At 40.7% G+C, this 14,784-nt stretch overlaps 1 protein-coding gene across 6 annotated transcripts in view; it reads right to left on the bottom strand.

The window, feature by feature from the left end:
* LOC124599373 (maternal effect protein staufen-like) overlaps window positions 1-14,784 on the bottom strand; it is a 253,006-nt gene that overhangs the window by 179,881 nt on the left and 58,341 nt on the right. For all 6 annotated transcript variants that reach the window (XR_006978568.1, XR_006978569.1, XM_047136072.1 and 3 more), the window contains exon 2: window positions 14,590-14,744. Coding sequence is in view for 4 of the 6 variants with exons in the window: in XM_047136072.1 (XP_046992028.1) it covers window positions 14,590-14,744 (155 nt within the window). In the remaining 2 variants the exon portion in view is untranslated. The remainder of the gene's footprint in view (window positions 1-14,589; window positions 14,745-14,784) is intronic.

Here is a 14,784-nt window from a genome sequence, read left to right as displayed (position 1 = left end):
ATTGCTGAGATGGAAGTGTCGGCACAGTCACCATTATGATTTATTCGTTTCATTGTGGATGATCCACCCTGATGCCCACTCACTTCAATTGGAGGCTCTCCCAATGAGTGCCATCCCACCACGGCAGAGGTCACCTGACACAATAGCTGTTGCCCAGAGTCACAGTACCTCAAAGTTGATATGCACCTACTTCTTGGCTGACATGGAGACATTACAGTTCTGGCATCAGCAGTGCTATACCTGTGTTATCAGAGGGCTACCACTGAGAGGGTACATGAGAACCCCACCACAACAGACTGGCTACCGCACACGAATTAAGGTGCAGAGGTATATCCACTTGATGGGTAGGTGCAAAAAATAACATCACACAGTGGAAAGTTAATGCACCACAGTAAGGCATCCAACCTGCACTTCTGTAAAGTTTGGAAAGTGGAGGTCACGCCCAAAATGTGGACCAGAATTTTAAATACCGAAAAATATGAAGGAAAAAGCGTTAAGAAGTGAAAAGTTCAGAAATCAAAAGCATAGTCAAAATACCAATGACCAAATAAAAAGACTCCTATTAGTTGCCTCCTATGAAAGGCAAGCAAGGGCTGTGGGTCTTTTCTAGCCCACAATATCGCAGGGAGAAATAAAGACTTTGAAAAGTCCAGGTTGGACTATCAACAATACTATGAAAAGGACAGAGGCTACTTCACCATAAAGATGACATGTTGACAGTTGCACACAAGCACAACGAAAATACTGTTGCACACTGAGTTTTCAGCCAAGCCTTCTTCAGGAACAAAAGAAACAGGCACATACATTCACAAAAACAAGCACACCTCACGTACTCATGACCACTATATGTCCATCAACTCTGACTAAACTGTAACTGTCATATTGAATGAAAGCAACAATTTTCTGCTGGCAGCCTGAAGTTCTCTCCATAAACCAGTTCAGCCATGGATCTATGTCTGATTTGCAGGTATTTCGGAGACCTAGCACCATCACTGGCAACGCTGAAGTCCAGCTGTCCTTATGGCACATCAATGTTGTCTTTAATGTCCTGTGCCACCCCCCAAACACGTCATTGCTCCCTGGATGATAAGCAGTGGTGCGGTGATGGTGGAATCCACAGAGCTTGGCTAATTGTTGGAATAAAGTGGATTCAAATAGTCGTCCTTGATTGGTTGTCATGTATAGTGGACATCCAAAATGGGAGATCCAATAAGCCAAAAATACTCGAGTTACCATCTCTGCTGAAATGTCTGATAGTGGAGAAGCTTCTGCCCATCTTGTATACCAGTCCACTGATGTCAACAAATACTTGTAGCCTTCTGAAGGTGATAGAGGGCCAACAATGTCCAAATGAACATGGGAGAACCTCTTTGTTACCGGGGGAAAATCTCCAACTGCTTTGTGTACATGCCGTCCAATCTTGTTCCTTTGGTACAGCATGCATGATGTTACCCAATCGCGGCAATCCTTCCTTATACTCAGCCAGGCATAACGTTCCATGAGTAGTTTGATAGCTGCTCTGCTACCTGGGTGACCAAGTTTGTGTATGCTGTTGAAAACCTCTTTCCACAGTTGCCTTGGGATGAAATGCCTGGGTCTGTTCACAGCTATGTTGCACTGTATCTTCACATTTGCGCCTGCCGGCTGGATTAATTTTAACTTAAGTCCGGTTCCTATGTGCTGTAAGTATTGTTGGAATTATGTGTCATTAGCTTGTGCTACGGCTAATTTATCATAGTCTGTGGTTTGTGAAATAACCAAGACCCACAACAGGAAATCGGCGACTAAGTTTTCGACTCCCTTGATATGCTTGATATCTGTAGTAAATTGACTGATTCATTCTAAATGGTGAAATTGATGTGGAGAACAGTTATCCTGCAACTTACTGAATGCAAAGGTTATTGGTTTATGGTCGGTGTATACAGGAAATGCTCTTGCCTCTACATATGGGCGAAAATACCGAATAGCTTCATTTATCACTAATAGTTCTCTGTCATATGCGCTCCATTTCCTTTGTGGGTCTGTAAGTTTTCGTGAGAAAAAAACCAAAGGCTGCCATTTGTTGTTTACTTTCTGGTGCAGTGCTACTCCCAACGCGTCTTGGCTGGCATCAACTACTATTGACAGAGGTGCTTTTGGTACCAGATGAGTAATGACTACTGCTTTTTGTAAGTCGGCCTTTATGTGTTGAAATGCTCTCTCCATGTCCATGTTCTATTGCAATGGTCATTTGCCATTTGCATTTTTACCTGCGAGAGCATCTGTCAAGCGTGCTTGTACTAGTGCAGCTCGCAGCAAATGCTGTCTACAGAAATTTACCGTGCTTAAAAATTTTCTGAGTTGATGGTAAGTCAAGGGGCGCTTCAAGTTGTCGATTACTGCAACTTTGTACTCTTGTGGGCGTACGCCCTCTGCCAAAACTTCACATCGTAGAAATGTCACTTGCCGTTTTCACAGCTCGCATTCTGCTTTGTTGACTATTATTCCGTACTGGTTTATGCGGGAGAACACTGCGGACAGTTGCTTCTCACGTGCTTCTGCCATCATTGAGGGGATTAATATGTCATCAAGATACGTGAAGCACCCTTTCAACCCGCGCAACACTTCATCAATAAATCATTGCCATGTTTGAGCTGCGTTCTTTAACCCGAAAGGCATTCAGACATATTTGAATAAACTGAAAGGTGTTGTAACTGCTGTTTTTGGTATGTCTTCTTCTGCGACTGGTATCTGGTGATAAGCTTTCTTACAATCAACAATGCTAAAGATCGATGCCCCAGTTAACTGATTTGTGAAATCGCGAATATTAAGCACTGGGTAACAATCTGGTATAGTACGTGTGTTTAACTTCCTGTAAACGTCGCATGGTCTACATGACCCATCTTATTTTCTTTACCAAATGTAAGGGTGCCGCCCAGGGGCTGTCTGATCTACGTATGACACCTGATGCCAGTAATGCCTTGGATTCTGCTTTTGCTGCCACAAACCAATTGGGTGCTAACCTGCGCTGTCATTGATGTATTGGCTGACCGGGCGTGGTGTAAATAAGGTGTACAGTTTTGTGAGTTACTGTGGATTTTTCTATGACTGTGTTGTCATTTACGGCATGTGACACTGCGTCACAGTTATGCTTGCCAGTGCAGTAAGTGTCATGTTCCGTGATGTCATCTACTGTCTCTTGACTTTGTTTAATCTGTGCATTAGCAAGATCTATGGTAATGTGTATGTCATAAAGAAAGTCTGCACCCAATATTGCCTCTGACACCTCTGCCAGAACGAAGGTCCACTGACTGCTTTGTGAGAAACCTAAAGCGACTTCGATTTCACGTGTGCCATGAGCAACAATGGGTGGCTTATTTGCTGTAGTTAATTGCATCAACGGAGTGCTATCTGTTCCTTGAAAGTTTGCGTCTATCTTACCTCGTGGTTGCAGGCACTCTTCTGTGCTACCGCGGCCTGCTGCACCTACTGTTGGCCGCCGCTCATGTTTGGGTACACACATAGCAGCGAACATTTTGTTGCTCTATCCACAAAGCGTCAATGGTACCTGTTGGTGCAATAATGTCATCTGCAGTGTTAGTTCTTGTATTTGTTTGTTGATGTCCGTATGATGAGTCTTCTGTATTGCTGTTATCACTTCTGACGCTTCTTCCCCGTTAAAGATTGTCATGCAAGCCATCTGTGGATTGCCTATGGTCGCATGGATTTTGTCTGCTATCTCCAAGAGGTTCTGCATGTTGTCTTTTTCACGAGTTACTAGTGCGGCTTTTACCATGCTTGATAATTAATCTAGCCAGATGTGTTTGAGCGACGCATCTGTTAATTCTTCTGCTTTGACAATACCGCGCAAATGCTTCCAAAATTCCGATGGTGTCCTGTCACCTAAGGCTTCTTCTTTAAGCACCTGCCATATACTTTGATTTAACGGTTTACACATTCTGGAGAGTAATACCTTTTTCAACACCGCGTACGGTCGTTCTGCTGGAGGTCGGAGTATTACATCTTCTCCTGCAGTTGCTGCTCTAGCATCCAGCGCATTCACCATTATCGCAAACTTCATCTGCTCATCATGGATCTTGCTTTGGGCAAATGTGAGCTCAATCACTGCAAACCATAGCTGCAGTTTGTCAAGTAGGAACTGTGGTGTTCGAATTTTTACATGCTGTATGTTTTCCGTTGGGCTGTTGGTTTGTATGGCCGCAAGTGTATTTGACGTTGGAGTAATAGGTATCTCTAATGCTAACTTCAGTGCTTCAAGTCATTCATGTATCCATCCTTGAAGGTTCACGAGCTGCATCTCTTCATTCCTCCATGAACTTTCTGAAGTCGCTGAATTCTCTTGTTTGTACATCGTAATTTTCTTTATCTTCGGTGTTTGGGGTCACCACTAAAGCCACTGAGGCTAATTAGTAATTATTTTTGAAAGAGAGTAATGCGTTCAAGAATATAACTTTATTTTTGCATGTTGTTGAACACAGGAACAATACCAAAGCCAAGATATATAAAAAAAGATGGCATAGCTCTAGAACAAAACTAAAGAATAAACACATCATAAATAACATTCTCCGCAGAATAAACACCAAAGTCAACTGTGCGATTTCGTTGTGTCACCAGGCGGTTCCTACATCTTCAATTATTTGCTGGGTGTATTCCAATCTCTGTCTTCCACTATTTTTACCCTCTGTAGCTCCCTCTATTACCATGGAAGTTATTCCATGATTTTTTAACATATGTCCTACCGTCTTGTCCCTTCTTCTTGTCACTTTTCCATATATCCCTTTCCTTGCTGATTCTCCAGAGAACCTCCTCACTCCTTACCTCACCAGTCTAAGTACTTTTCAACATTCTTCTGAAACACCATATCTCCAATGCTTCAATTTTCTTCTTTTCTGGTTTTCCCGTGGTCCAAGTTTTACTACCATACAATTTGTGCTCCAATCATACATTCTCAGAAATTTCTTCCTCAAATTAAAACCTATATTTGATACTAGATTTCTCTTTTCCAACAATGCCCTTTCTACTAGTGCTAATCTGCACCTTGCTCTGATCATTGTGGGTTATTTTGCTACCTAGATAGCAGAATTCCTTAACTTCATCTACTTCGTGATCACCAATCCTGATGCAAAGTTTCTCACTGTTCTCATTTTTGCTACTTGTCATTACATTCAACTTTCTTTGATTTATTCCTGATCCATATGCTGATAGACTGTTCTTTCCACTCAGCAGATTCTGCAGTTCTTCTTCACTTTTGTTCAGTATAGCAACGTCATCACCGAACCTCATCATTGATAGCCTTACACCTTAAATTTTAATCCATTTTTGAACCTTTCTTTGATTTCCTTCATTGCTTCTTCAGAGTATAGATCGAACAGTAGACAAAAGACTACATCCCAGTCTTACACCCTTTTTAATCTGAGCACATCGTTCTTTGTTTCTCACTCTTATCACTCCCTCTTGGTTCTTACATATGTTGTGCATTACTCATCACTCCCTATAGCTTACCCCTATTTTTCTCAGAATTTTGAACATCTTTCAGCAATTTGCATTGTTGAACGCTTTCTCCAAGTCAAGAAATCCTATGCATGTGTCTTGATTTTTCTTTACACTTGCTTCCATTATCCACCACAATATCAGAATTGCCTCTCTGGTGCCTTACCTAAAGCCAAACTGATAGTCATCCAGCACATCCCAAATTTTCTTTCCAATTCTTCTGTATTATCCTTATCAGCAACTTGGATGCATGAGCTGTTAAGCACATTGTGTGATAATTCTCCCACTTGTCAGCTCTTGCAATCTTTGGAATTGTGTGGATGATATGTTTCCAAAATTCCAATGATTATTACCAGATTCATAATTTCACACAGCTACATGAATAGTCATTTTGTTGCCATTTCCCCACGATTTTGGAAATTCTGATGGAATGTTGTCTATCTCTTCTGCCTTATTCAATCCTAAGCCCTCCACATCTCTTTTAAATTCTGATTCTAATACCAGTTCCCCTGTCTCTACTATATCGACTCTTGTTTCTTGTTCTATTGCATCATCAGAGAAGTCCTCCCCCTCACAGAGGCCTTCAGTCTACACTTTTCACCTCTCCGCTCTCTCCTCTGTATTTAAGAGTGGAATTCCCATTGCATTCTTAATGTTACCACCATTGCTTTTAATTTCACTGAAGGTTGTTTTGACTTTTCTGTATACTGCGTCAGTCCTTCTGACAATCATTTCTTTCCAATTTCCTCACATTTTTCCTGCACCCATTTCACCTTAGCTCCCCTGCACCTTCTGTTTAATTTGTTTTTAAGTGACCTGTATTTTCTCTATTTCTGAATTCCCTCAACATTTTTGTACTCCCTTCTTTCATCAATCAAAAGAAACATTTCTTGTATTACCTATTGTTTCTTCGCCATCCTAGTTCCTTAGTACTTCTGTATCCTACTTCTTTGCGCACTGATTTTTCTTGACTAATCTCTTGAACTTCAGCCTACTTTTCATCACTAATAAATTGTGATCTGAGTCTATATCTGCTCCTGGGTATGCCTTACAATCCAGCATCTGATTTCGGAATATCTGTCTGATCATGACATAATGCAACTGAAATCTTCCTGTATCTCCTGGCCTTTTCCAAACATACCACCTACTCTTGTGGTTCTTGAACAGAGTATTTGCTATTACTAGCTGAAATTAATGCAGAACTCAATTTGTCTTTCTCCTCTCTTATTCCTAGTACCAAGCCAAATTCTCCAGTAAACCATTTTCTCCAGTAACCCTTTCTTCTACTCCTTCCCTACAACTGCATAGCAATCCTCCATGACTGTTAGATTTTCATCTGCATTTACATACTGAATTACCCACACATATACTTCCTCTATATCTTCATTTCGGCTTGCAACATCGGTGTGTATACTTGAACTACTGTTGTCACTGTTGGTTTGCTGACAATTCCAGTGAAAACAAGACTCTCACTTAATTGTTCACAGTAACTCACTCTCTGCCCTACTTTCCTGGAAAATTAAAGAGACCTTTGGAGAAAAGAGCTCAGATGGAAACCCAAGAAGAGAAGCAGAAAGGTGGAAGGGGTATATAGAGGGTCTATACAGGGGCGATGTTCTTGAGGATAATATTATGGAAATGGAAGAGGAGGTAGATGAAGATGAAATGGAAGATATGATACTGCTTGAAGAGTTCGACGGAGCACTGAAAGACCTAAGTCGAAACAAGACCCCGGGAGTAGACAACATTCCATTAGAACTACTGACAGCCTTGGGAGAGCCAGGCCTAACAAAACTCTACCATCTGGTGAGCAAGATGTATGAGACAGAAGAAATTCCCTCAGACTTCAAGAAGAATATAGTAATTCCAATCCCAAAGAAAGCAGGTGTTGACAGATGTGAAAATTACCAAGACCAGCAAAAGATTGAAAAACTGTCAATCAAAAGAGAGTGCTGGACAGGCTTCTACCTGGATAACACAGTGTTAATAGCTATTACACAAAGGGCATCACTCACCAAGGTGAGTTAGTCAGTGTGTGTTGCTAAATCTGAACCTAAAATAACATCCTGAAATAAAGGATCACAAACCAATGGGAAGACAGTCCCAGGTGTCACATTCATACTCCAGATGGACAGTACTTTATTTCCATGTGGTGTAATATGAAATTTGAATATTTAAAAAAAGTCCCATAATTTGCTGCCCACACAAAATGCCTCTTTCATAACTCATTCCAGGAGTATTGAACATTCAAGTGTAAAGAATGGTACCTACAGAAATTATAATGAACATAGAAGAAACTTTTCGGGCTTCGAGAGTCTGTAATAAGCAGCTGTTGATCATTTGTTCCAATGTCTTTCCTAGATGAGTATAGCTTGTGAGAGCTACAGTGTGATAATGACTTGTATTGTTGTGTTCCTTTCCATGTTTCGGGAGGAGGATCATGATTTTTTCCCTCTAAGAATTAGGTACTGTCTCTCAGACTAGATTCTGTCAAAAAGCATGACAAGGTAGAACTTCAAATCAGTATTCAAATGTTACAACATGTACATTTACTATCCCTATGCCAGAAGGTGTAGCAGATTTGTCAGCATATCCACTGGTGTAAACGCTACAGACTGAACTACCAACATTGGCCCACTTACTACACAAACTATGAAATGGTGGAAGTTTGCCACTGCAACTATACCATTCACGCTACACATGCACAAAGGGCAATTCCCTCTTTATATACGCCTCACCCCTCTGACAGCAGACCTCTCGTAGTGTGACCACAGTACTTTTTGGGCCTGGTGTTACGTACCAAGCCACAGATAGCATCTGCTCTAACTCCTCTATACAAAAGGAGCAGTAGCATCTGCTCCAATTCCTCTATATACAAAAGGAACAGTTTTTTGCTCTTTCTTGTTACTGGACCTAAACTGCAATAATATCCTTTCAGGTAATTCTTATCTTTGATGGTGTGTGGGATCTTGATTGGCTTTGGATACTGTTTGTTTTATATCTGGACTACAGTTTCTGGTGTGGTTAGCAGAGAATCATTGTCCTGCATGCATTATAGTGTATGCATTACCATTTCCATTGATACTTCTTATCAATCCCCAAATCATTGCTTATGGTGTGAAACAGTTCACAAATAGACTGAATTCTTGCAGTGAGTGCCTTTCACTTTATCTGATAATGTGTAAAGCTTTTGCCTGAGCAATGTGAAAGGTTGAAAGATTGTCAGCAGATGGATCGTGATAGAATTTTTGCAGTGTTGTCTGCCTTTCCTTATTGTTTAAATCATTCTCTGATAATCCAGGGGAGAGGGGTCTGAAATATTTGAGATGATGTCAAGATAGCGGCCCAAGAGAAGTCTCTTCCCTACTCAAACCTTGGGTTAAGCTTATGTGCAATCTCACCCCATGTGATGCACAATGATATCTCAAAGGAGATGAAAAGGCCAAGAAAGTTCATCAATGAGGTCCTCAAAAACTACATTATCCATAAGTTCACAAGGTGGATGATGGTGTAGTGCACACAGTTATTCTTAATAGTGTGTAAACTGGTACAGTTACTACTTGAATGTTGGCAGTGACAATAACAGCTATATATAACATATGCATCATGATCATGTCCTACAGATCATGTCCTACCATTTCTCTCTTAGGCCTGTCACCATCTGTATCAAGCTTCCTGAGTATGGTGTTGCCTTTAAACAAAAGGTTGCCTGAAGGCTTGAAATAAGTCTCTCGTACACATAGACACAAAGGTTTATCCTGTGTTATGAGCATTACTTCCTCCACATGTGTTCTTCAACTGACCCCATCCCACTGAAGTATAGGAGTCATTAACCAGGAGTTTTCCCTTGCTCAGTGTCTTTTCTTGGTAGCGTTTGTTGGACATGGCGTAGAGGACTACGAATTGTGATTTCCTCTGCATAACCAGATCCTTTTCAGAATAATCATTGTTCGTTAATAGTGACCTACTCCCTATCTGATAGTTTCAAAATCAGGTTGCTCTGGTTTTAGCCTTTTTTTGTCTGCTGAACAACTTTATGCACCAAGTTTTTTGATAGTGTTGTTTCAGTACTTTGTTAGCAACCTCTCCTGCAAGTGGTTAAGAAGCAGCTGCAGGTTTATTATCAATCATGGACATTTTTTGTGTGTATATAAGAACATGTGTTTGTGTCAGTATCTAGTGCCTCTGCCTGCATGAAAATACTGACTTTACTACAGTTTTTCTCAATTTGACATCAACAGATGCTGAATAAACAGAAACTTGCAGGGCTACATGTTCTCTCTCTCTCTCTCTCTCTCTCTCTCTCTCTCTCTCTCTCACTCTCATTGAAGACTGACACTGAAAACAATGATCCCCATCAGTATCTTTCCTGCATTTGCACTGCCATTGTACCCTACAGATGTGTGATCATGCCTATTTATTATAACACCATATCAAATTGGATACAAAAGGTCTTACCATCAGTCAGATCAATCCAGTCTTGATACGTTTTGTACGGATTGGTGATTTTAATGTTAGGATGAAACTTGGCAGCTCATCATTCTCTCTCTTCATCATACCTCTGAGTTCTATTATGCCTACAATTTCTCTCTATTTTTGCAGTCCATGTCCTTGATATCTCTACAACTCAAGTCATCCTTACTGGAATATTGCATTCTTCTAATGCTGCAGATGCCTGACCAAAACTTTTTAGAGCACAGAAGTGATATCACTGGGTGAGATACATCAGTCTCAGTCAAGACTTTTCTATTGCAAAGTTGTGTGGCAGATTGCATATTTCTCGCAGCACTTTCCAAAATTTGTTGATGTGGAAGGGGAATTCTTTCTCTTATGGACTCCTCATCTCTCAATCACAACAAAGGCACAGTGACACTGTTGTGTTTGCCACAATGATCAGAATTAGATTTTCCAAGGGAAATATTCTGTCAAGACCTCTTAGTATTGATGATATATTAACAGCATACCCATACCATTGAGACACATTCTTTTAGGATTGTGAGAGTCCATAAGTGTCACTACAAATAGCTAGTGATCTATGTAGTCAACCTATGTAGTGACCCATTTGCCTGGGAAAGCCTCGTAAAACTGAGGTGTAGCAGGTTCCCCGAAAATTACCCACTAACGATTGATTGGCCTCAATAGGCATCCATCCAACTTGGGTGCAGCACACATTGAGAATGCGGTTCTTTCCCTATATTTAAAATTTTGTCTCCCCCTGGAGGTCTGTACTATCCTTGCAGTGCAGGTAGGTAAGCGAAGACCACATGATCTTCAAAACACAGTGTTCCACTGCTGCACAATATGATGTACACCAGAGCATATCTAGAATTTACCATACTAGAGGACTGATGACAATGAGTGACCCACAACTCAGGAATTTCATGATCACTTTGTCCTTACCCAGATACCACCATCTTAGTTTTTAGGACAGTATATAGGACAGACAGATATTAGACTTGCAGCACAGGTAAGGATATAGCACTCCAAAGACTGTGACTCCAAGTTTGCTAACCATGTGCTTACAAAAGATCTATACACTTCCTGGGGGTTCTTTATTTTATATAACACTAGCTTTTTACCTGCAGCTTTGTCTCTGTGCACTTGTATCCCATATACTTCATACATTCCCTCCACCCCTACCCTCTCTCCACCTCCTCTGCCCCTTCCTCTGTCTTTGTCCTTCTCTTCATCAACACCCCTTCCTCCATCTGTCCATCTCCCCCCTCCCTCCGACCCACTCCCTCCCCCCCTTCTCCCCATCAACCCCCCTCCCTCTGTCCATCTGACCCCCCCCCCCCCCAATCTCCTGTGCACTCTGTTTACATCTACACCTGAACGGGAAGTGGTTCTTACCCCCACAGTACTTTTTTCCAAACACTATGTGCTACGTGTGCCAAGTCCGGCTGAAATTCGTCCAGTGGTTTAGGAAGAGATATGGAACACACACATACACATTCATTTTTGTATGCTAGCTTTTTACCCATGGCTTTGCCCACATACACATATTTCACATAAATTGCACGCGTCTCTTTTTCCCGCCCCTCATCCCTTCCTCCCTCTCTGTCTGTCTCATTCCTTCCCCCCACCCCCCACCCCCTGGTATACCTTGCCCTCCCCCATCTCCCTGTCTATCTTCTCTCTTCCCTCTCTTTCTGTCAGCATTATCCTTTCCTCCTCTCTTTGTCCATCTCCTCCCTTACTCCTCTCTCTGTCCATCTCCTTCTCCCCCCTACCTCTGCTCAGCCATGACTGTCTGCATGCATAGCCCAAGAAAGACAATCAGAATGTATAGCCCCTGAAACACATTTTGATACTACCCGCACACCACACAAGCAGGAAAGCACAGACGTCACACATTACCAACCCTTTTCACCCCCACCCTTAAAGGAGCTAGATGGTACTTACCACCACAGTATTTCTTTCCAGACAATGAGTGTCGTACATAGCCAGCTTAGATAAAACCATGTGCACACACGCAAGCACTTTCTGCGTGCCATGTGGCAGAGGTATGAAAACAGTTTATCCGATGTCTGTCGAGGATGTGACCACATCATTTCAGGAATGGTTGAGCAGTGGAGTGCGAAGCACTTTCTGTGTGCCATGTGGCAGAGGTATGAAAACAGTTTATCCGATGTCTGTCGAAGATGGGACCATATCATTTCAGGAGTGGTTGAGCAGTGGAGTGCGCGTGCATGCATGCATGCACACACACCGCTTGTATAACTTTTGTGTCAGTATGTACTTGAAGTGGTGCCAGTAAAGGAAAAATAATGTTCAACAGAACATTGTTTATAAAATTAATTACCTGTTTTTTGCCCTTTGTGTATTGATCCATTCACACCCAAATGACTCCCTCACATATTCAGATCTGCAGGCCGTATATACATTAAATAAATGGATAAAATACACTTTTATATCAGTAAAGATTTCATTAAGAATTACACCTGCCGTATTAATGTAGTTTCTGTTTTTTATTCCATGAATGTGGCATATATTTTTTCGTTGTTTTTAAGAAAATCTAATTTTGCCATTCAGTTACCTGTCTGGACTATTGAAGGCAATAAAATTAGATTTAACTTTTCATCAAAACTACACTTATGATTTTTAGTACAGGTTTGGCCATAACCAAAGTTCTAGTTCCCAAATTCTACAAAATAGAGCCACTGCTCATAATGATGTCAAATTTGAACAGCACATTATTGACACATGGGGATATACATAAAAAATGAAAATTTTGAAAATTTGGCTGATAGATGGTGCTGTAAGCATCAGAACATGCACACCAACAGACGTGTGGCACACCAACACCGTTCTTCAGTTTGCATCCAAGATGCCCAATATGACAATCTCCATGAAGGATTGCGTGCTGCTGATAAAGTTCTTTTACAGAATAGTGACTGCACACCAGTAGCCCTGTAGAGGTCCCAGACACTCAAGGGCATGAAACAAAAGCATAGGCACAATGTCTGCTAAGAGTCGGGAGAAAATGATTACAAATTTTGAAAAAGACATATTCTTTCTAAGTGCCATGTGGCAGAGGGATGAAAGCAGTTGATCCGATGTCTGTTGAAGATGTGACCACATCATTTCTGGAGGGGTTGAGTGGTGCTGTATGGTGCAAGTTGAAGACATCGTTTAATGTTGGGCGGTATATTTTTTAGGAGGTGAATCCTACGGGTCCTGTCACTGGTAAATGCTAGGAGAGTCTTTTGTGCACCAATGTCATTCCAGTCCTTCTACAGCATGGATGTGTGGGTACTGTCATTTTTACACAAGATGCACTACCCACACATTGTACAGCCAGTGAAGTGGCTGCTGCAGAGGTATTTCAGAAATGATAGAATTATCAGACGTCATTTCGCTATGAGCGTGCCATCCAGATCAGCTGATCTTAATCTGTGTGACTTCTGGTTATCTGAAAGATGTGTTCAGTGCTACAATTACAAACGTAGCTGAACTGAAAGCACACATTCCACATTGCATTCTGAACGTAATCCCGGAGACACTACAATCTGTTGTGAAACATGCTGTTTCTCAATTTCAACTTGTGACAGAAAATGGTGGACAGCATATTGAACATGTCTTGTGCCAGTCTCACGACAATTAGAAACTAATGTCATTTTGCTTTTTATGAGTTTCTGGCCCTGGGTCAGTTAATTTTTTTTTTGTCTCAGAATAATTACAATTGATTTTTTCCATGCAATGTGGTACAACCTTGTCATCGTAGATGGGCTTACCTAGGTAACAGTGCCACAACTGTTAACTGCCAAACTTGAGCAGTCATGCACATTGAACAGTACGGGTGGTGTGATGTGTAATTCAAACCATAGCTGTCATATAGGGATTCACTGTCACTTGTAGCCAACCCAATTTATGATTAGACACATACAGCACCATCTACTGATAAAATTTTTGTTCCATGATGTTTCCCCCTGTATCAATAATATGTTGTTCAAATTTAATGTCATTCTGAGCAGTGTTTCTCTTTCTCCATCATTCTGAAACTGGATCTTGAATTATGAACACCCTGGATATAATGTGGAAACAAATATGAAAAAGCCACTAATTAAATATCAAGCATATATATATGTAAAAACTGATAAAATAACAAGGGGTAATGAGATCAGCATCTGCTTGGTTACAATGATACAGGATTCCTGCAATAAGTAAATTGCTACAATATTTATTGCTCATGACATAAGAAAATTGTTTTTAAGACTTAGGATTTGTACCTCTTTGTTTAGATTATTTACTACACTGAAACCTAGGAATTAAGAAATTTAGAGCTTAAAAATAATTTGCTGATTCTTCTTGAATCATGTATCATCAAAACACGATATGTCAAGACTCAATAATCTGGTCCAAATACAGTACGTTATCCGCCAGATGAATCACATTTTAGCAAAGCAATTTTTATCACATTAAACAGAAATTATTCATCACATAACTCAGAAGTCAATATTCACAGTTAATATTTTAATTTTCTTGCTGCTATAGCAACAATAATATGAATATAAATAATGTGGAAATCCATTCATAGACTATAGAAGCAATTAAAGACAAGCAAATATCTTAAATTTAAAGAAAACGACTTCATACCTTCAATGCATTCATTATCTCCAAACATTGAGGTGACATCATCTACTGATAAATGTGAAATATCATGAAATGAACAACATTTCACGTGGATGCCTATGACTAAGGCAACGATGAAAAGTACACTCCCCATAACGTTGAACCGTGTTACGTACAATCTGCAAAATAAAACAAACACTTCATTACCAACATGAGTGT

Source organism: Schistocerca americana, chromosome 1, assembly GCF_021461395.2.
Source record: "Schistocerca americana isolate TAMUIC-IGC-003095 chromosome 1, iqSchAmer2.1, whole genome shotgun sequence".
In the NCBI taxonomy this organism is placed as follows: Eukaryota; Metazoa; Arthropoda; class Insecta; order Orthoptera; family Acrididae; genus Schistocerca; species Schistocerca americana.
This window is presented reverse-complemented; position numbering and strand designations above follow the sequence as displayed.